The sequence below is a fragment of the Ischnura elegans genome, chromosome 5 (assembly GCF_921293095.1).
Source record: "Ischnura elegans chromosome 5, ioIscEleg1.1, whole genome shotgun sequence".
In the NCBI taxonomy this organism is placed as follows: domain Eukaryota; kingdom Metazoa; phylum Arthropoda; class Insecta; order Odonata; family Coenagrionidae; genus Ischnura; species Ischnura elegans.
The window spans coordinates 124,217,439-124,237,492 of record NC_060250.1 but is presented as its reverse complement, the minus strand read 5'-3'; the positions used below and the strand labels follow the sequence as shown (position 1 = coordinate 124,237,492).

At 38.9% G+C, this 20,054-nt stretch overlaps 1 protein-coding gene across 3 annotated transcripts in view; it reads right to left on the bottom strand.

Annotated features, from left to right (window-relative positions):
- Positions 1–20,054, bottom strand: part of LOC124159526 (IQ and ubiquitin-like domain-containing protein) — a 52,722-nt gene that overhangs the window by 11,515 nt on the left and 21,153 nt on the right. For all 3 annotated transcript variants that reach the window (XM_046535394.1, XM_046535397.1, XM_046535395.1), the window contains 6 exons: positions 17,890–17,964; positions 16,722–16,877; positions 8,854–9,035; positions 6,194–6,580; positions 4,819–4,986; positions 75–245 (listed from right to left, as the gene is read on the bottom strand). In XM_046535394.1, coding sequence (XP_046391350.1) covers positions 75–245; positions 4,819–4,986; positions 6,194–6,580; positions 8,854–9,035; positions 16,722–16,877; positions 17,890–17,964 — 1,139 coding nt within the window. The remainder of the gene's footprint in view (positions 1–74; positions 246–4,818; positions 4,987–6,193; positions 6,581–8,853; positions 9,036–16,721; positions 16,878–17,889; positions 17,965–20,054) is intronic.

Below are 20,054 nucleotides of genomic sequence, written 5' to 3'. Positions count from 1 at the left end.
ATTGAAATGCATGTAATAAGTGAAGATGAAATAAAAATGATTGAAAAAATAAAATATGCATGAGGTTCACCAACCAGTGGACGATTCTTTAAGGCATAAGATTCAAGATGATCAAATAAGTGATTTACAAGGATGGTATGGGAATTTTTCAACTTCTCCACGTCGACCCCAATGGCTAATAAAACCAATTCTTGAATAATCATGTCTTTAATATGGTTTACCTCTTCACTGCAATGCCTCTCTAACTGTAATGATCAAGGTTAACAAAGATTCTTATGTGAATAAACATATGCTAAATGATTTTCAACGAATGAGAATAAAGTAAAAAATAAAGCAGCCATTTCATTAAAGAATCATAATATTACACCAGACTAACAATACTATGACCAGTATGAATTTCATATCACCAATGAAAAAAGGATTAAACCCATGGTGAATGCAGATGACCTTTTCAATTTCCGCTGATAATGTGAAAGGAAAAAGGTGGTCGTTAGTGATCGTTTATTCTTTCCTCTTCACAATTTTTTAAATTTCTAACTGCTCCTGGATGTCCACTAGGGCGGATCGCAAAAATCGATTTTTTTCAAATCCATCTGGCCCAATGAAAAAATGTTGTGGGACCGATCAAAAATAAGGCTTGAAAAATTTGAGACCTGTACGTGAACCCCTGACCCTCGCTCAAATGCAATTTAGGGGGGGAGGGTCAAAATTCGAAAAATATAATATTTTATGGTCATTTCCTATAGATTTTGCCGAGTTACTGTCCTTGTAGGACAAAATTTTAGTGCATTTTGACGTATCTGCCACCGTTTAGCCACAAAATGCCTAATTTGAGTCCGCATCCGCGAAGAAAATATTTCAACGCCCACGCAGCGTCGCGGATACCAGAGCCGCAGGCCGATCCCTTCCCCTCCACGCTTGCTTCTCCCCCTCCCACGCCTCTAATACAGCTAAATTCATCCCGCGCATGCTGCTAGGAGGTCGTTTATCTTTGATTATATAAATCAGAAGATGGTAGAAGGTAAAAAACGATGCGTAGTGAGACGACTTGTCCCTTATTTGGCGCCTCGTCGGCGTAAAAACAAATCGATGTTACCAACTTTTAGATAAGTGATGAAATATTTTTAGATCTCCGCACGCAGGAAAGGAGACTACGGTCTATGAAGACGCCTCTCGAGTGGCTATGTAGGTGTGCGAACTATGGCGACGCGCTTCTCTTCCATTCTGAATGTGACTAAATGGATTTAGCGGTACCACAGGAAGTACTAAAACTTACGGAAAATCGTAATTGGCCAAAAGTAGGGTTTTATTGAAGTATAAGACTCAAAAAATTTTGAAGGAGCATTTTAAATTATGCGATATTTTTGCGTGTAAGTGCATAGAGGAGCATAAGGTACCCCCAATGAAGTAGTATTTTGAGAGACAAGCTGACAAAAAGAAAGATGATGGCTGCTGGATTGAACCCTGAAGAAACTCGACAACTGAGGAAAAAAGGGAATCGTAGGAGAGTGTTGAGTCATCATCGTCAATTCTTGTACGGGAAAATAGTATCAAAAGTTTTCTTCATCAATTCATCCGAATAAAATTAAACTGGCGAGAAATTAGCCGATTTGTATCTCTACTTTCCTCATAAAATAAACATTAAGGACTATAAGCTCAAATTGGAACTTCTTCGGGGAAAATGCGTCTGCCAACTGTGATAGAGGTATATGCAAGAACCAAGCAACCACAATGATCGTTCCCGCAACTTTAGCTGACGCAAAAGTCATAACTTCGTAAGATACATTCAAGCTAGTGTACCAGAATTACTTACATAGACAGAAAAAGATGCTAATTACTGTGAATAAGAAAAGAGAGGTGTTATCAAAGGGCCTTATTTTATTGGAATGAAAGACTATACTCTTGTCTGATGAAAAAAGGGAAGAGGACTTATCAATACAAGTTTAGAGGGGAATGTGTGGTGTTGGTTTAAGAAACAGGTTCCCACTTTTGGAGGTTTGCCTCCCCCGTCGGAGGATTAGCAAAAGTTACAAAATCTGCGATTATCGATTCCTTTCCGAGTGAAAATTAGATACACAGAATTAAAAAGGATTTGATTATGGTGGTACCAAGCGAATACCGCCCAAAAAGGAGGCATCATCCCTTTGCTATGAGCATAATTCCAACATCCCTTGCAGTGTGGGTAGACTCTTCTCGGGATTCCCACCGGGTTAATTTTTCCATAATGGCCAACATTTCAAGCTCCGACTCGGGGCTCATCCTAAGGGATAAATTGTGTTGAACCCCGAAAAGAGTTCACCCACATCATTCGCCGGGAAAGCATCAATTCCTATTTCATCCCTTACAGTGGTCTATTTGCTAATTGCACTATGTTGACTTGGATTTGCGACATAAACGTTGGGAGGATAATCTAGGGACCCAATTTGCGTTTCTGCAAGGGTGCGTTTGGTGATCAATCCGAGATTTTTTTAATTGCTGGATTTTAATATCGACGTAAAGTACTACCCGCTGATGATATATTGGAGAGAGACTCCGGTTCCTTCGGCTTTATCTGAGCTTAGCGCTGTGGAATTTAAAAATCTATTGATGAAAGTTCAAATTTGAATTTAAATATTCCTTTTATTATACATACGGACGAGAGATTCGCGAAAAAAATTACCAAAACTTTGTTGACAGCAGCAAAAGACGAGAAATGACACTAACATAAGAAATACAGACTGGAAAGCAGGTAATTGAGTAATTCTTTCGTGATTGTTCCTCACCGGACGATGCTGATACATCGAATAATAGTAAGACTAACGAAGAAAGATGCACTTGGTGTGAATTTTGGTGCATCTGGGGCGTTCGAGGGGGGAGCGGGGAGGGGACGCCGGCGGCCTTCACCCAAAATCCATTTAGTCACAGCTGTCGGACAATACCGGAATAGAAGTGCATAACCTAAGTTACCAAACCTTCATAGCCACTCGAGAGGCGTCTTCATAGACCGTAGTCTCCTTTCCTGCGTGCGGAGATCTAAAAATATTTCATCACTTATCTAAAAGTTGGTAACATCGATTTGTTTTTACGCCGACGAGGCGCCAAATAAGGGACAAGTCGTCTCACTACGCATCGTTTTTTACCTTCTACCATCTTCTGATTTATATAATCAAAGATAAACGACCTCCTAGCAGCATGCGCGGGATGAATTTAGCTGTATTAGAGGCGTGGGAGGGGGAGAAGCAAGCGTGGAGGGGAAGGGATCGGCCTGCGGCTCTGGTATCCGCGACGCTGCGTGGGCGTTGAAATATTTTCTTCGCGGATGCGGACTCAAATTAGGCATTTTGTGGCTAAACGGTGGCAGATACGTCAAAATGCACTAAAATTTTGTCCTACAAGGACAGTAACTCGGCAAAATCTATAGGAAATGACCATAAAATATTATATTTTTCGAATTTTGACCCTCCCCCCCTAAATTGCATTTGAGCGAGGGTCAGGGGTTCACGTACAGGTCTCAAATTTTTCAAGCCTTATTTTTGATCGGTCTCACAACTTTTTTTCATTGGGCCAGATGGATTTGAAAAAAATCGATTTTTGCGATCCGCCCTAATGTCCACCTGTGCTCCTTTCTTCACTCTACGCAGCCACTCAGGAGTGAAATCTGCCCGGGGGCATTCCTTTATGTGATGGTTTGCAAAATGGGACACCCCAATGTTCTTGCTGCAAGCTGCTTACTGCCCCCCCCCCCCCCCCCCCGAGTGACCAACTTTCATAACAATACATTAAATATTAAGGACAACCCTCTATCAAAATTGGCAATACTGAAAGCTGAAAAGAAGCTTACACAAAATGCTTTTTCCAAATAAAGCTAAGTAATTTCTAAATAAGCTAGTAATAATCACCTTGATCCACAACTAAATACAGAAGGAAACTCATCCTATGGTTTCTCGGGTGTCATTTTTTGTGATAAAATAAATTAGTTCAGTAGATTCCGTTTAATGGGCCCACCGGTTACTTGGGGCAGCCGCTTAATTGCGACAGATCTAGAAGAACAGAACTCAATAGAGGAGTATCCCAGAGTATTCTCCGCTTAATTGGGACAGCATGCCGCTTTATTGGGCCATAAGTCAGCGACATAGACTCTAACTCGCGACGAAATTAAAATTTTTTGTTTTCAGAATACTATTTTTTTATTTTCCTATTTTGTTTTACTCTTATTTTTCACAAATGCTCTTATTCTTGCCCTATTTTGAAAGCTCTTGTTGTTATACTATCCGCAAGAGGATAGAACTTTTCTTTAATTGGACTTAGTAAAAGACAGTCATTTAGCGTGGCCCGAGGCTGTGAAAAATATTTTCAACTAAATTTGTTATTATTCTTAAAAATGACAATAAATTAACTAAACTTGCTGATTTATTAATCAAATTAATAGTTTAATAAACTTATGTTGCATTATAAACATTCTTTAATCTTCTTTCTATCACTTCAACGTTTGTTTATGCCCATATACAGGATAGTTCGCCTAATTGGGGCAGCCGCTTAATTGGGGCAAAGTGCACAAGTCCCGATATGTCCCAATTAACCGGAATCTACTGTATAAATCAATTAGAGAAAGCTGCAGTTTGAAGCATGAAAAGGGTTCATAATTATGTAGCCAAAAGCTAATTTATAGTAAAGCCTACAGCTACATAATTAATCAAACCCAGTTTAAGATTAGTTTTAAGACCTTAACTCAAGATAACTGAAGTAGTATGAATTATCAGAGGTAGAGAAGTATTCTACTGCCTTGCACGTATTTCAACGAAACCAGTGCAGACTACAATTTCAAGTTTTCTGTCTCACCATTGAATAAGTGGCATTTAGTATCACTCTCATTTGATCAGATGATAAACCAGTCATTGTCAAACTGTAGTAAATATTTCTCCACAGGGTAAATTCTCTCTCGGTGCTTGTTTCCATAGAAATTGGCATCCCATCTCTTTTGCTTATCCATGTGCGAGGAGCTGAAAGCTGAAAAAAAAGCTTACACTCAATTATTCATCCAAATACCTATGTATAAGTAACTGACATACAATAGTCTGTACATTTCACCTTGATCCACAACTAAATAGAGAAGGCAACTCATCCTATGGTTTCTCGAGTGTCATTTTTTTATAAAATAAATTTATATAGGTAAATCATTTCGAGTAAAATTCATCTGGAGCAACAATTGAACCATTAGCTATCCTAGTTCTTTATTAGCTGCGACCACTATAAATGGAGCCAGCTAACCTAACACAGTCCTTACATGCACATAGTTTTTTAAAATGACAAAAAAGACACCATTTTACCCAGTTGAGGCCACTAGAAGTGGAAAGGAAACATCAGTAGCACAAGTTGGAATGTGGTACTTCCCAAAAAAGCAACATACCGTATTTATCTGAATAGTCCCCCCTTTTTTCCCACAAATTCCTGTGGTAAAAAGAAAAAGAGGATACTATAGTGTATGTATACATTTAAATGTTTTTTTTTCCCAAAACTGAAGCCTCAAAATGAGGGGGGGGAATTTTATTCAGAGGGGGACTATATTTGGGGAAATACGGTAATACCAATGCATACACACATTAAACAAGCAATAAATACTTAAGCTCAGCAAAAATGATTTTTATACATTCACATATGCACCACTGGTTTGGTCAGTCACAAGTCATCAAGTATACAGAATCAAGGATTTAAAAAATCATACTGATCCATAGTTCTAAGTAAGCAAGCCAGGCAATAGGGAAGGTAAGGTGGAATTAGGTAAGGAAAGATTATTCGAGGTCAAGGCTTATGAGAAGGTCATTTTTAAAATGAAATTGGGAACAATTATAACTAACTACAAATGTTCATTTTGAACCTGAGATATTTCTCGTTTACATTTGCTAAAGATAACCTCTTGATCCCTTCCCATTCTTCCCTCGAGGGAAGCATAAATATGAGTGGTAAATGATCATTTACCACTCATATTTATGCTCTGTCCTTATTGAGTTATTATCATATCTCAATAAGTATTTGGTTTTTAAAATCATTTTGTAAGCAGTTGGATACATGGTCAATTGCAAAAATATTCATGATTTTACAGCAGGTGTGAGAGAATGATCGATTGACGGGAGAAAAAAGATGACTTATTTTTTAAATTTGTACTTAAATTAAAACCAAAATGTCTTTTCCATCCCTGATGCTTCTTCATATTTACCTCATTTAGTAATGAATAACACTGCCTCATTTGTTGTTCTTCAATTAAAATTTTTTTCTGTCTATCAATCCTCTTCAAAACACTTACTTCTTGTAGCAAAATATACATGTAGGCAAAATTAAGTAATTGGCCTGAGTATAAAGACTGTGCAGACTTGACCAGTCTTTTTCTTTCTAGTTCAATGGCGTAGTAAGCACGTTCAAAATCATCCTGTGTCTTAAGACATTCCACAGGCAAATTTAATTTTTCTTTCAGTTTCTGCCTTTCCTCTGGCACATTGTCAAGTTCTTTTCTCCAAAGTTCATCCTGTCTCTTAACTTCTTCCAAATAGATAAGGATTATTTTCCTTTTGAGCCAATTCCTCCACCATCTCTGTATAGTAACCACCTGTTAAGGGCACATAAAATAATGTTGAATAAAGTGAGGGAATCAGCATCAATATAAGAAGCTAATGTAATGTTACTCGAATGACTATAATACCGCAGAATTTTTCTTAATTTTAAAATGTATACATTATTACATTCTATGAATCCTGATTTTTTTCAAACTTTTGTGACCGAAAACTTAACTTCTGCATAAGTTTGAAAATTTCAAAACTAAATAAAAATTTTTAGGAAACAATAGACAAGCCGAAAAAAATATATGTTGTTACCCCTGCATCAAAGAATAATCCTAATTTTCTTCTTATGCAAAAGTTAAGTTTTCAGTCAAAAAATTTTGAAAAAATCAGGATGGTAGAATGAAATAATGTATGTATACATTTTAAAATTAAGAAAAAGATTTTACAAAAATAAAAACTGGAAATATGGTTAAAAAAAGAAAAATCGTGTTTCAATTTTTTTTGGGGTTAATTTCCATTGTTAGGGCCTGAAACTTTGGGGAAACACATACTTTTTGATGCACTTTAAGTGTATATTTTTTTATTTTTTAAAACATCTGAGGGCACTTTTCACCATCTTAACTGGCTAGACCCTTTGGCACAAAAGGGTATATGTAGACTCTTGTAGACTGCATAGCAATGCGTCCATATTACGTGCTTCAAAGTTCCCATATCAAGAGCCTGCCAAATCCATTGCGACCAGTTAACGTATTTGCAATTTATAGTGGTTTCAGATGTGGTGGCCCATGCTTGGTTCCTGAAGAGACAGTTATTTCTCGTGACCACCCTGCCCAATCAGCTGATATCAATATCCTTCATCTAAGAAAACAAAAGGCATTGATTGCGATTCGTTGCCCACCATTAGTGTATTCATAATATACAAATTATTTGATTTTAGAAATCCCAGTTTAGACGAATGTTAATGTTCAATTTTAACCTCATTTGAAAAAGGCCAGATTGGTGCCTATGAGATGCCATTCCACGTGACGTGACAGGGACCTAGATTCTATATGAGTAGTCACCTTACAGAGAGGTCTATGAGTCAGGAGTTTTACATCGTCTGAGATAAGCAATGCATGCATGTGGCACAGAACTCAGGGAAACATTTCTTAATAATCACCGATTAAAATTGCCTTTGGTCGGAAAGTTTCCTTCGTTTGATAGGGTATTAATAATCTTGGTTAAGCCAAGCGCTACCTGCTAGCTGGGTACTCTGCTACCTGCTAGCAGCTTGCATCGTATCGGCGCTCATAGCCTAGCACCACGGTGGCAGCTAGAACCAGAATGACGTCACACAGGCTTTTCCCAGCATTCATACTTAGCCGTGGTGTTTTTGTGGGCTTGAAAATTTTCACTTTTCATTTAATCGCAAAAAATAGACATCATCATTTAAAAATCTAAAAGCGTGAAATACGTACTCCAGGAGTAATAATCTTTCAATTTAGGCAATTAAAAAAATATGAAACCACCCTATTGATGGTATCCCATCACCCTACCCTCCTCTTACAGGACTCCTCCTCTAATGGCTGCTAATAGAGAGACATTGCTGTGCTCATTGCTCTTTACCCTCCAAATTCACACCCTGTTCCTTTCACGTGGCACTTGTGAAACATACTTTGATAAGGTGCTCCGTTCATATACCCAATGCTCCCATGTGTTATCCAGTATAGAATATATTTCCGACTATCTTTCAAAGCACTGCATACAACAAGTAACTTTGTACGCATTCTCATGCACAGGTGCAAAGTTATTCATACCAAGGATGAAATTTGCCATTAAAAAATTGGGAGATCCAGGTTCAAATCCCAGATGAGAAAAAGAATTTTTTCATGGGGAATTTAATCCTTCATGTAAATAACTATCTTTGATTGAAATTAAATGTATTTCTTGTTTTAGATATTAATCCTACTTATATTTTGTCAATTCACTCTTGGCCACCTTCTGCCAATTGTTCTCACAACAGAATGTGCTGCACATTCTCAAAGTTAATAGAGTTCAAGTTAGTCCTAGAAACATTAGGAGCAATAAAAAGCTGATCCTGGTGGACTACCTGAGAACAATTGTGAATAAGATGCACCTGAAACTATCCTCTCATTGTTTGCAACAATGAAGACCCAAGTATATAGCTCGTACGATTCATAATAATGTGATACCAATTTTTTAAATTGTTTTTTAGAAGTGAGACGTATTCCTGTTATCCATCACCTGCTGTCTCATTTAAGTCTTCATTGAACATGTTTCTTTTTTTAAATTAGGATTTCTCACTATGTACATCACTTACCTTATCATCAATTGGCTCTATTTCAGTGAATTTCCTAGGCGTAATATATGTATGGGTAGGCTCTAAAAGATGTAAACCCCTGACTGGCGTCTGAGTGGCAGCAGTAACAGCAGTGTCAAGCAATTTTGGGCTATCACTCCATTTAGTCTGAGTAGATCTCTCCAGTTTCCTCTCCTGCATAACTTGCATTGAGAACAGGTTGAAAATTGAAATTTTGGCCATCAGAATGCAGAGTCATCATTACCGAAAACCATAAATATCGAAACCGATTCAAAGGGGTATTAATAGAGGCAAAGATTATCGGTGAATAAAAACTGTGAATTTCGTCATAAAAATCTGTCAATTTCGGTTTAAAATTTCGTCATAAAATTTCAATTTCGTCACAAAAAATACAGTTTCGTCATAAAAATTCACTCGTCATAAATATTCCTTTTTTTATCCCCAGAACAATAATTTTAACAATAAAAATGCTTATTACCATATTAAATATATTTTTAATGGTAAAAACCTTGATAAAGAAGGGTCAAAGCAAATGCTAAAGGAATAAGTTAAGCAATTGTTAGATACACATACCGTAAACACTCTTTGCTATGCATGTACATATTTCAACCTCATAACGGTAGAGAAATGTGGGAGTTGTGCAGATGGGGAATATTTTTGATTGGTGTAAATTTCACTGTTTCATTGGCCTGCATGATGTAAAAAATGTGTAGTTTTCACATAACACATTGATAACAAAAGTCTTTTAAGGTCTTACACAAAAATATAATATCAACACTCGCAAATATGCACGTATTTATCTACTAATACCTAGGTTGCTTCTATCTATAAAAGTTTTTTTTTTATATGCCATCTGAAATTATTCACTCTCTGGAATTTAAAATTAACTGAATCCTTCTTTTACTGGAATTGAGATCCATTGGTCAAACCTGACTTTAATTCTGCATTTTTTTAAAGTTCATTGGTCTTTTATTTATATATCCATGCACGGAAAAAAACTCTTTCTGCATCTACATTTGCCACAGGTATCCACAGGGTTTTCACGCTATTTTCTACGAAATGGGGAAAATCATTTTAAAGGGCAAGAATTAGTGGAAGTACTGAAAATTCTTTTCCTTCTTCCTGAACTGACCTAACAGAATCCTTCGAAGCAGAAGAGCCAAAAAGTTCTTGAGTTTCTGTTAATGATAATTTGAGGATATTAGCTACAATTGTGCCTCAGGCCTTCACAGCAGTTGTCAATATACACCTTGTGTTAAATGATCTTCCCATGGCTGTAATAATGTTCCTCCCTGGGTCACTGTATACAAGGAATGACAACTTCATATTAGTCTTTACACCTATTTGCTTCAGGACCTCACAAATGGAAAGTTGCACTGCTATTTGAGACTATTAAGAGAAGATTCATTTTCTTTTCCGAACTGTGCATCGCTGACGAGGGTAAAGGAATTCAATAAATTAAGGTTGAGTCGGTTCTTACATTTTTTCGGCTCTCGATAAATACCGGTCTGGTTCTCCCCCACCGGTTCTCAATACTCAGTTCCAAGGATGAACTCTAATTATCTGAACTAATGGCAAATTTAAATGAACAACCACTTGAAGTGAATGAAAATAATTTCACAAAAGATGTTAATCAGCAGGAAAGCTCTGTAAAAAAATGACTCCATAATTTTATTTGCCAAGTAAAAAAGTTAAATAACACATTAAGAGTTCATGATCGACCAATATGTCTCATTACATCAGGCAGCCATGGGTTCTTTCACCAGGTTTTTTGTTTTAACATGCAAGTCAGATCAAAATACATTCTGTAATGTAGCTAGCTTATATTGTTACTTTAATTGACAACTTATTTGCATGCTTCACTGACACAGTTCTTATAACCTCAACAATAAACTACTCAACACGCCGGTACAGCGACACCGTGGATAAACTGAGCGGCCATGAATTAACGGAAAATTGTAATGCGGTGTTGCATTCTGCAGGATATCCATCCTTTTCCATGCCTTGCATAGGTTTATCAAATTACGAATCGGCTCTCGAAACACATTTTGCTCCTATGTCGAAGAATTACTGTATATATACATGAATCAATCTTAAGACCACTCTCAGACGAAACGATTTTCCGCGGGCGACGTCCACGGCACGGCACACGGCGTTGCAGAGAGTCGTCCCGTCAGAAAGCCGCCTGAATTTCACGTGAACGGCGGCCGGCGAAAATCGTTTCGTCTGAAAGCGGCCTCAATGCAGCGTAGTCGATATTGCGTTCAACGGACCGCACCCCCCGTAGACGGCGCATCGCCGGGCCGGATTGAAACGGGCACATTGCGTCAACGGCGCCATTCGACTCGTTTGAAGACATCCATATAGACCAATTGTCACAATATAGTCAATTCAGAGAACGTCGCCGTGCTGTGGACGGTGGCAGATGGACCAGCCAAGTCAGCTTGTTTGAAAGCGACCTACGTGGCCGCGGCCATGGAAGAAGGAGGCGTTAGTATCCTCCTCCTTATTCCATGCCCGCGGCTACAGAATGTTACTATGTTGGCGAGAGCGGCAAACTGACGAACCCTTAAACGCGTGAGTTAGCAAGCAACTCTCAAAAGAAAAAAACATGGGCGCCATGCAATCGGAAAGTAATATATGCGTTTTTTTTTTTACTTTTTGGCCATGAATACGCTGCAGACTATGGGTGCATTCAGGGGGAGTGATCGCTCCCTGATCAGTGAGCGGACTGTGACGTCAGCGCTCACTGATCGATCACATCCCTCCCTGGATGGTGAATGCTCAGTGAGCGCTTTGGTGGGGAACTTGAAATGCAAAACATTCAATATGGCGCCCAGCGCTTGTGTTTACTTTCGTGTAGCGGCTGCGAAATATCCTTTAATTCCTGTGATAAGTTCATACCTTGTGGCTCTGTCCCGAATATATATCACTCTTAATGAACGGGCCTTAAGGATTTATCGCTAACAGTTCTTTACGAGTCCCGTGATATTTATTGGAAATGCCTTTTGTGTCAATCGTCCAAATATTTCGTTGGGAATCTGGCGCCTGATATTGAAGTCTTGAAAAAAGAGGTTTTTGCACTAAAATGGACGTCTTTCCCATGTTTAGAAATCAATAGTTTCACATTTGCTAATTCCGTGAAATCCGCTTCATCTTATAGTTTCTTGAATGAGATTTAATAATTGATCAAGGACAGCAGTAGACGTTATTATCACAACAAACTGTTTGTGAACATCGGGTGACAAATGATGAAGTTATATCTCAGCATTACGGGACGTAGTGTGGCGGATGTTTTGAGGAAGTGCTGGTAAACCGGTCAAATTAAAAAAATGCTGGTGTTATCGTACTAACCAAATCTGACATTACTTTTGAAGTGAGCTATGTGCCACATGAGCTTCTAATTGAGGAATGGACTTTGAATGTACTCGGGTTAATGTTCATGTTCCTGCTGATGACAAACAAATTTTTGTTATATCTTCTTGTCGTTCGCCAGCGAGTAGTTTTAAGGGTTTTTAAAATCGCTGAACAACTTGCTTGATGCCAACTTTTTATTGACATAATACATTTAGCCTCTAACCTTCAACATTTCTAGTTCTGTCTACTTTATGTATGCCACTCACTTTGTCAAAGGTCACATGAAAGGTTGTACTCTTAACCCTGATATCACTGTAATATATGTTTCTCTGCCAGAAGACCAATATTTATAAAGGTACCTTATGTACGATCATTCTCGCGTGTGTTATAGAAATTCACCGCTTTACACGATGCAATTTTGATTTTAACTTCATACATACTTCAGCTATTGCGCAATGACGTCCCCCGTGTAAAACGGCCTGAAGGCAATGTTGAAGCAATTACTTAGTTAACCCGGGAGAAAAATTACTCACGCCTTGTTTTTTGACTAAGCGGACAAGTAATACCCCGCGATTTACGTACATAGATATATTTCAATTTATCTGAAGCCTATGAAATATTAATAAAGAATTAAAAACACATTTCAACTCGAAAATCCATTTTTCAGCGAAGGCTACATCTGAACTTTACCTGGCTTACGACAAAATTCCACCGCAGAATAATATTTTGGCTACCTAATTTAGTAAATAAATACGTAACAAAAGGCCTTCTGCAAATCGCATTTAATATGCCTACATTACGTATAAGTCATCCAGCGTTCGATACGTTACAATGTATAATTAATACGGCTGCTCGACTCGACAGTTCTTCGGCACCATTTTGAACTCGCGCCGCCGCTCACTGGTCGGTGAGCGGGGTGATCATACCCGGAGTACGCTCACAAATATGGCGGTCGCTCACTAGTGATCGGGTGGTGAGCGGTCTCATCCAGGGGGAGAGCGGTGGTTCGCTCACCTTCCGCTCAGGGTGCGGTCCGTTGAACGCTACCAATGCTTCGGAGCGCCACCAAGCGGTCCGTTATTCGCTACGGAGCGCTACAGGTTAGGCTGTGACGTCACGGCAAACGTCATACACCCGTTTCCCGCCTCGCTCCAGACGCTCCCCTGAAAACTTGGGTCAGCGGAGGAGCGAGTCAATTTTTGGCGGAAATTCGAAGGGAATGCATTGAGGCAATGGAGAGTTTACTCACGTTGCAGATGTTGGACGCTGAATGTGGACGCTTTTCTCCTATAAAAGTGACTACGAAGTAACGGAGTAGACGCACATAGTAAATAGATGTAAATTTAATCGTGATTTAAATAAATATATAGCAAGAACTATCTATCCGCAAACATTCTCGTATCTCCCCCAAAATGAACTCTAATGTCTCTGGAAGCAGCCTTAACATACAAAAGGCAACAAAAAATTATTAAAAGGGGCATGTAATATAAGAAAGGATTGTAAGAACACATAACGACAAATCAACTCATGCCATAACTTTAAATCTGAAGAAAAATAGGATTTACATGAAAAGGATTAATGTTTTTAATAATCTTAGCCATAATAAGTTGACATGTTTCAACTGAGAAAACGGTAGAGTACCTACTTTTTCCTTTTCTAGGGTAATGAGTTTCATTTAGAAGGGGTAGGCGAGGGTAGCTGTGAGAAATACGGTCCAAAGTTTCTTGCTTTACTTAGTGGAACCTCGATATTGGAAAATATAATTCATTTAAATGATATTCTTATATATTTATTAATATTCAATTGCCATAATCACCTCAATTCGCAATTAAAACCATATATTCGATTTCATAATCCCAGTTTGCTCGCCCTCGTTCATTTCCGCCATCTTGACTTCGCTCCTGACCGGTCCGAAAAGAAATTCTCGTTGCGAACGTAGCGCCTATGGACCGGAGCTCCGGAGCACTTCCGTCTGTAGCGTCTGGTAGCGAAAGTAGCATTCATTGGACCGCACCCTCAGTGAGCGGAGCTCCCCCTGGATGCACCCTATTTCGGCTTTGGGCGCCAAATTCAAATCCTCGCCACAGTTCAGCGAGCCGGTTGCAAAGCACCGTCTACATGCGATCGGTTCTTAATAGCGGTTTGTAAATACACCTTAAGTGACGAGGTGTTTTTTATCGGTAATGGCAGAAAATATCACGCCAAATTCCCAGAAAAAGTGCTTAAACGCGAAATTTCGCGGAGCAAAGGGAATTTCGCGCAGCCTTGGAAATTTCGCGTTTCGCGGTGCGCGAAAATTCGGTGCCCCTAGGTATTAATAATAATTATAAAAACATGACATTTCTTATAAATGAAATGGACATGGTTCCCACTCAAACTGAAATATAAAATTCACGTTTTTTTTCCAGGTTTTCACGGTCTACATGTCGTCAAATCCCTCTTAGCGGTGAGGGACCGTGGTCATTAAATTTTTTATTCTAAATAAAATATGATAATTATTAACTTATATCTCAATTTCAGTATAAACATCAAAATGGAAATTGTTGCTGCATTAAATGCGTTAATATTGACGCTAGAGCTTCGTTCAAAATTTGACAATTCTCAGAATAAAACGAGGAATTCAATTTGAAGTCTGCTATTTACATCCAATCAATAATTATCCATACAGCTAATTCATATAAACGAAGCATGATTGACCGCAAACCAATGCTGCTGGTAGGGTTATAAACCCCAATAGGAGGGGCCCTCGGAGTCCGAGATAATGGGGAGTTTCTGCAAGGAATGGTCGAAAAAGGTTGGTGCTGAGAGTGGGTGAATATCAGCGAGACCCTTCTTAACAAATGTACGGCATAAGTGCTCCGTACGGAGAGGACGGAAGAGTCTCTTGGGGTGCAGTATAGCAGTCGTGCTAAGGCGAGAACTCCACCATCTCAAAAGGTTTAAGTAAGACAGTAATAAGTGCAACAATAGTATACACAAACAATTTAGTATGAAAATCATTTAGGCTATAGTATTTACAAATACTTAAGCAAGAAAATTGTTCAGTTCTAATTTTTTTGTCAGAGTGAATAGAAGTATTTGTATTTTACTACTACTTAAAACTTTTGCATATTACTTGATCTGTGGTGCTCAACCATTTTTCATTCCAAGGTCATACTTAATATCAATGTAAATGTTTTGGGCCAGAAAACATTCTCCCAGAATATAAGCATACAGAGTACAAGAATGGGCCACACAAGTCAGCTTTGTGGGTGTATATTAAGGAGGGTCAAAAAACACGTTAGTGTAAGAACCGAACAGCATTAGCATGGGAAAGTTGCTACATACTTGTCATCCTGATTACAAAGCAAAAATAATTTTTGAAATCAGACCATATCCTTCGCTGGCACATCTTCATTAAAATTTTGAAAAAAAAAAAACAAAAAATAACTTTTTTCGGTATTTTAAACAAATAGTTACACTGATAGAATTGCGTTCAAAATGAGTTTTTTCCCACCGATTCGCACATTTTGAAGCCACAAATTCTTAAATCAGATCATTTTTAAAATATAAGCACTAGCCTGGGGTATGGTGTATCTGACAAAACAACAGTAGCTATCAGCTCCAGTATTCTCTTTGACTTGGGCTTATTATCAAAAGCAAATTAAGTACAGACAAGAATAAAATAAGACAGTCAAAATCTATTGCTCAAAGTATCTTCACTATTGGGTATTTAAGGAGAGCTGAAATTCATCCTCCAGGCCGCACACATCACATGCCAGCCTCGGTGGCGCTGGGGTAAAATCCCCAACTGCTAACCTAGAGGTCGCGGGTTTGAATCCCGCCTGGGTGGATTGATCACCATCCAGGGCATGGATGTAGGTGATTGTGAAACAAGTTAATTGTAAGAGAGGACAATGTTGTCCTAAATTTGCTTGAAAAGTAAAGACGAAATTATTATTATTATTATTATCAGTGGCGCAGTGAGGGAGGGGTTTTGGGGGATAAACCCCCCCCCAGAGCTCAGAGAAATTTTTAAGTTTAATCCATTTTACTTAATTGGATTGATATTATTAATAGAATAGTGTAAGGATTAATAAAATATCCCTCAGAAAGCCGTAAAACTCATCATTTTGAACCATTTATCTTAAAATTCTGCAATTTATTAATCTCGCACCTACCGCTTATCCTGGAAGGTATTCCATACTCCCACACACCCCGGTATTGGTTGCACCTAAACCCCCCCAGCCTTAATTCCTAGCTGTGCCCCTGCCACACGTACCACCCTTGTAATTAACAAAAAAGGCTTCCAAAAGTATAGAAAACTCAAGACAGACGAGCAGCATCTCCGTAATTCAAGAGCCTGGTCTGTTCACCTCTTTCGCGCTGGACCTTCATCAATAATTCTACAGATATTGCATCCTAGCATCCTTGATGAAGCTGATGCTAAAAGTATCAACCTATCCAGTGTTTGCATCGTTGGAAGTGATGGCATCTAAATTAAAATCAAAAATTATTCCTTGAATACATACTCTGACTTAAAGGCAGGAAACTTGTGTTTGTAGTTGCATTGTGGTACTCAGTTTTTGTAGGATATTGGATATATCCCCCAATAAATGGTTTTCTCATTTTATATTCTATTTCATCTTCCATTACTTCCATTTCTTGGATAATTTCAGCATCATAACCTAAGGAAAGATAAAAGGACTTAGATTTGGCACTCAACATTGTGCTCACACTTCCTACCAAGGGCAAAAGACATCACTGAATGAACTAAAAGGGTATTCTACAATAAACATTTCTTAAAAACAGTTCCATTATATATAAGATGTTTCTAATGTGCAGTCACATTTTGTCATTAATAAAAAAATATTCACTAATTTACCATAAGGAAATCATAGCCAAAATGCATGCAAAAATGAGGAGCAGTAACTGAATGCGTGATGGAAGGTACCCTGGGGCGGATCCAAGATTTCTTTCTGGGGGGGGGGGGGGCCACAAGCAAGGCTGTATCCAGGATTTTGTTCTGGGGGGGCACAAGGACATCTTGTAATACAAAACGAACGCAATGATAATGGGACCGTATTAAAAATCTTGCATCTTTTTCAGGGTCTGGGGGGGCACGTACCCCCGTACCCCTCCCTGGATCTGCCTATGAAGGTACCTCAGAAGTCAATTTTTTGAGAGGTTTTGAGGGGGAAACCGGGCGTTTTCAAATTTTTTTCGTGATCATTTTCGGTCGCCCACGTCAAACGATGTCTATTCACCACTCTTATCCGCGAATTTGATGTAGTATGCCAACTTCCCTAAAACGGCACAGCTTGCACAAAATGACTAGGTAGGATTTTCTACATTAACCACCAACACATTCTTTAACCGTGCATTAAAAGCAGAAACCACCACCATGGGGCAGCTTTCTTCAATCAGTACTACTGATGAAACAATAATTTCAGCCCAAATTACACATAAAAGGTTACTCCTGAGATTATATTTTACATATTCACTTCAATTTTTTAAAAAGTCATGACCAAAATATGGATAATTATACACATAGACATTCATAATCAACATTTTCAAAGGTAACTTTTGTAAGAAGGTCATCACAAACAAAAGGTGATGGGCTAACATAAAAGTACCAATATTTCGATATTACATATTCAGGTACAATTTATCCCTGATAAGAAAATAACACTTGCTCACCTTCAATAACATCTTCTAATGCATTTTTATCACTGGATACTGAATGATGAGAGCTGAGGGTTCTTTCTGCCATGCCTGAAAGGCAAAAAATTGTAAGTCTTCGTCAGGGTGACAAAGCAGATCATAATGTCTATGTACTTACCAAAATATTTCTCATCATTTAATCACAATTCTCAAAATATAAAAATAACCATAAACTTCAGGTGAACTAATACATTGAAAGTTTTAACTACAATACTAGTGGTTTGGCTCTTTTCACAAAATGCTGCCACAATTACATGCTGAATTAGAATATGCGGTACCTATTATACTTCTCAACCTCTAACATTAAAAGAACTTTACTCACCTCTAGTTTAGGTCATATCAAATGAAAAACTGCCAGTTGACAACGCACATGATAGTGCATGGTGCTTATTTTATCAAGTTTCAAATGAGGAGAAGATAAATATGTACCAGTGATTTGCCATTGATGATGATGATTGATGAAAAATCATATGAATAAAACTAAAATATTAATCTGCTGCGGACAAGAAGAGGCTAAGACCAGAATTAAACAAGGGAACCAATAACTTGAGGTGAAAGCATTCACCTGGGAAGCCAAGTAACCACCAACTGAAGACGCAAGAATGAAATTGGCAGTAGAATAGCACAGGCAAAGATGGCATCCCACACAAAGAAGAATCTAGTTATGTATAGCTGAGAATGCAAAAATGGAAAGAAGTAAGGAAGCAATACATGTGATGTTACGTATTGTAACCCGGTCCGTCCGGGCCTCGGGGGTGGGGGAGGATTCTTTGGAGGGTTCGCCCAAGGTGAGCGGGTCGTGGTTCGGGGATAAGGGAAGGTGGGGGAAACGGAAATGGAAAAGTGAGTTTGGGGTGGGTTCACTTGCTGAATGGAGGCTGGCGCATACGAAATAACGAAGGCTTACGTAACAGTTTACAATTTCAACAACACTTTTAATAAACACTTTGACTTGAAAATGAACAACAAAATACATAAATGAATTATTCTCTGCAAAAAAAGAAATTAAACTATTGCTACTGGCCAGTTAAATACCATGTGACAGCAATTAATGAATAACAAAAGAAAATAAACTCTGTTTAACAATTGTTGGCGTAAAATAGTGCAAAATGGTTGAATAATAACAAACGCCAATTCCAAATGATCACTTTCTGTCCTAATAACTACAATTAACCATTCACACACGGGAAAAAGGGAGGGCAAGAAAAATATTTTTTTAAATGCACGGGAATGTATCGCAATTCTTCTTATCTTGAATAGTGGGGGGAAATGGGGCTCTTCTGGTTCTTCTGAATTTTTGGGGGGGAGATTATAGGTGGCTAGAGTACTTATCGCTCTTTCTGAGTTGCGGATGGATAAGGCTTCCTCGGCTGACTCCGATCAATCATTGCTGCGTCTGGTCTCCCTGTGGGATGAGAGAACTTCTTCACTGGGCGCTATGGAGTGACGTTTTCTACTGTGCGTACCGGAAACTTCCCTCTCGTCTCCTCTTTCCTAGCTACTGCCGTATTTAAATTTTACGTTGACTTCCACGCCTTGCTGCTTCTCTCTCTCTCTCTCGTCCACAGGACTGCATCAGTGGAGACCCAGAGCCTCCGGCTATGTTACCAAGCCGAATAGAGATTTGGTCATCGCCTGTACTTCGCTTTTATAGCCCCGTGGGTCACTTTCTGGGGGGGGGGGGGGGGTGAGCAGGGGGAAAAACCCAGGATAGCAGGTTCTCCGCTATTCTTCAGTAGGGGAGGGGGGGGGGTTTTCCGCCAAAGTCTGTGGAGGGTCGGGGTTGGCGGGTTACATCACCTTCAACTTGCCATGTGCAGGTGTTCTTGTTACACATTGGGGTGGGGTAAACTTGCTGCGAATAACGTACACATCGGAAATTTCCGTTCTTCCTAGGTGGAAGAATCGTGGGAGGGGAAGGGGGATGGAAAAATACAGCACCGGGTCATTCACGCTTCACTTCCCTTTCACATGCACACATTCACACAAAATTACATAAGCACACATTCATACAAAATTACATAAGCCTTCCCTACCTCGTAAACGCCGATTTAGACACCCATGAACCGTGCCAAGCGGCACCGGTTACAGTATGGAGCATGCTTCTAAATGGGAACGAGGCATGGAGGTTGACTGCATCA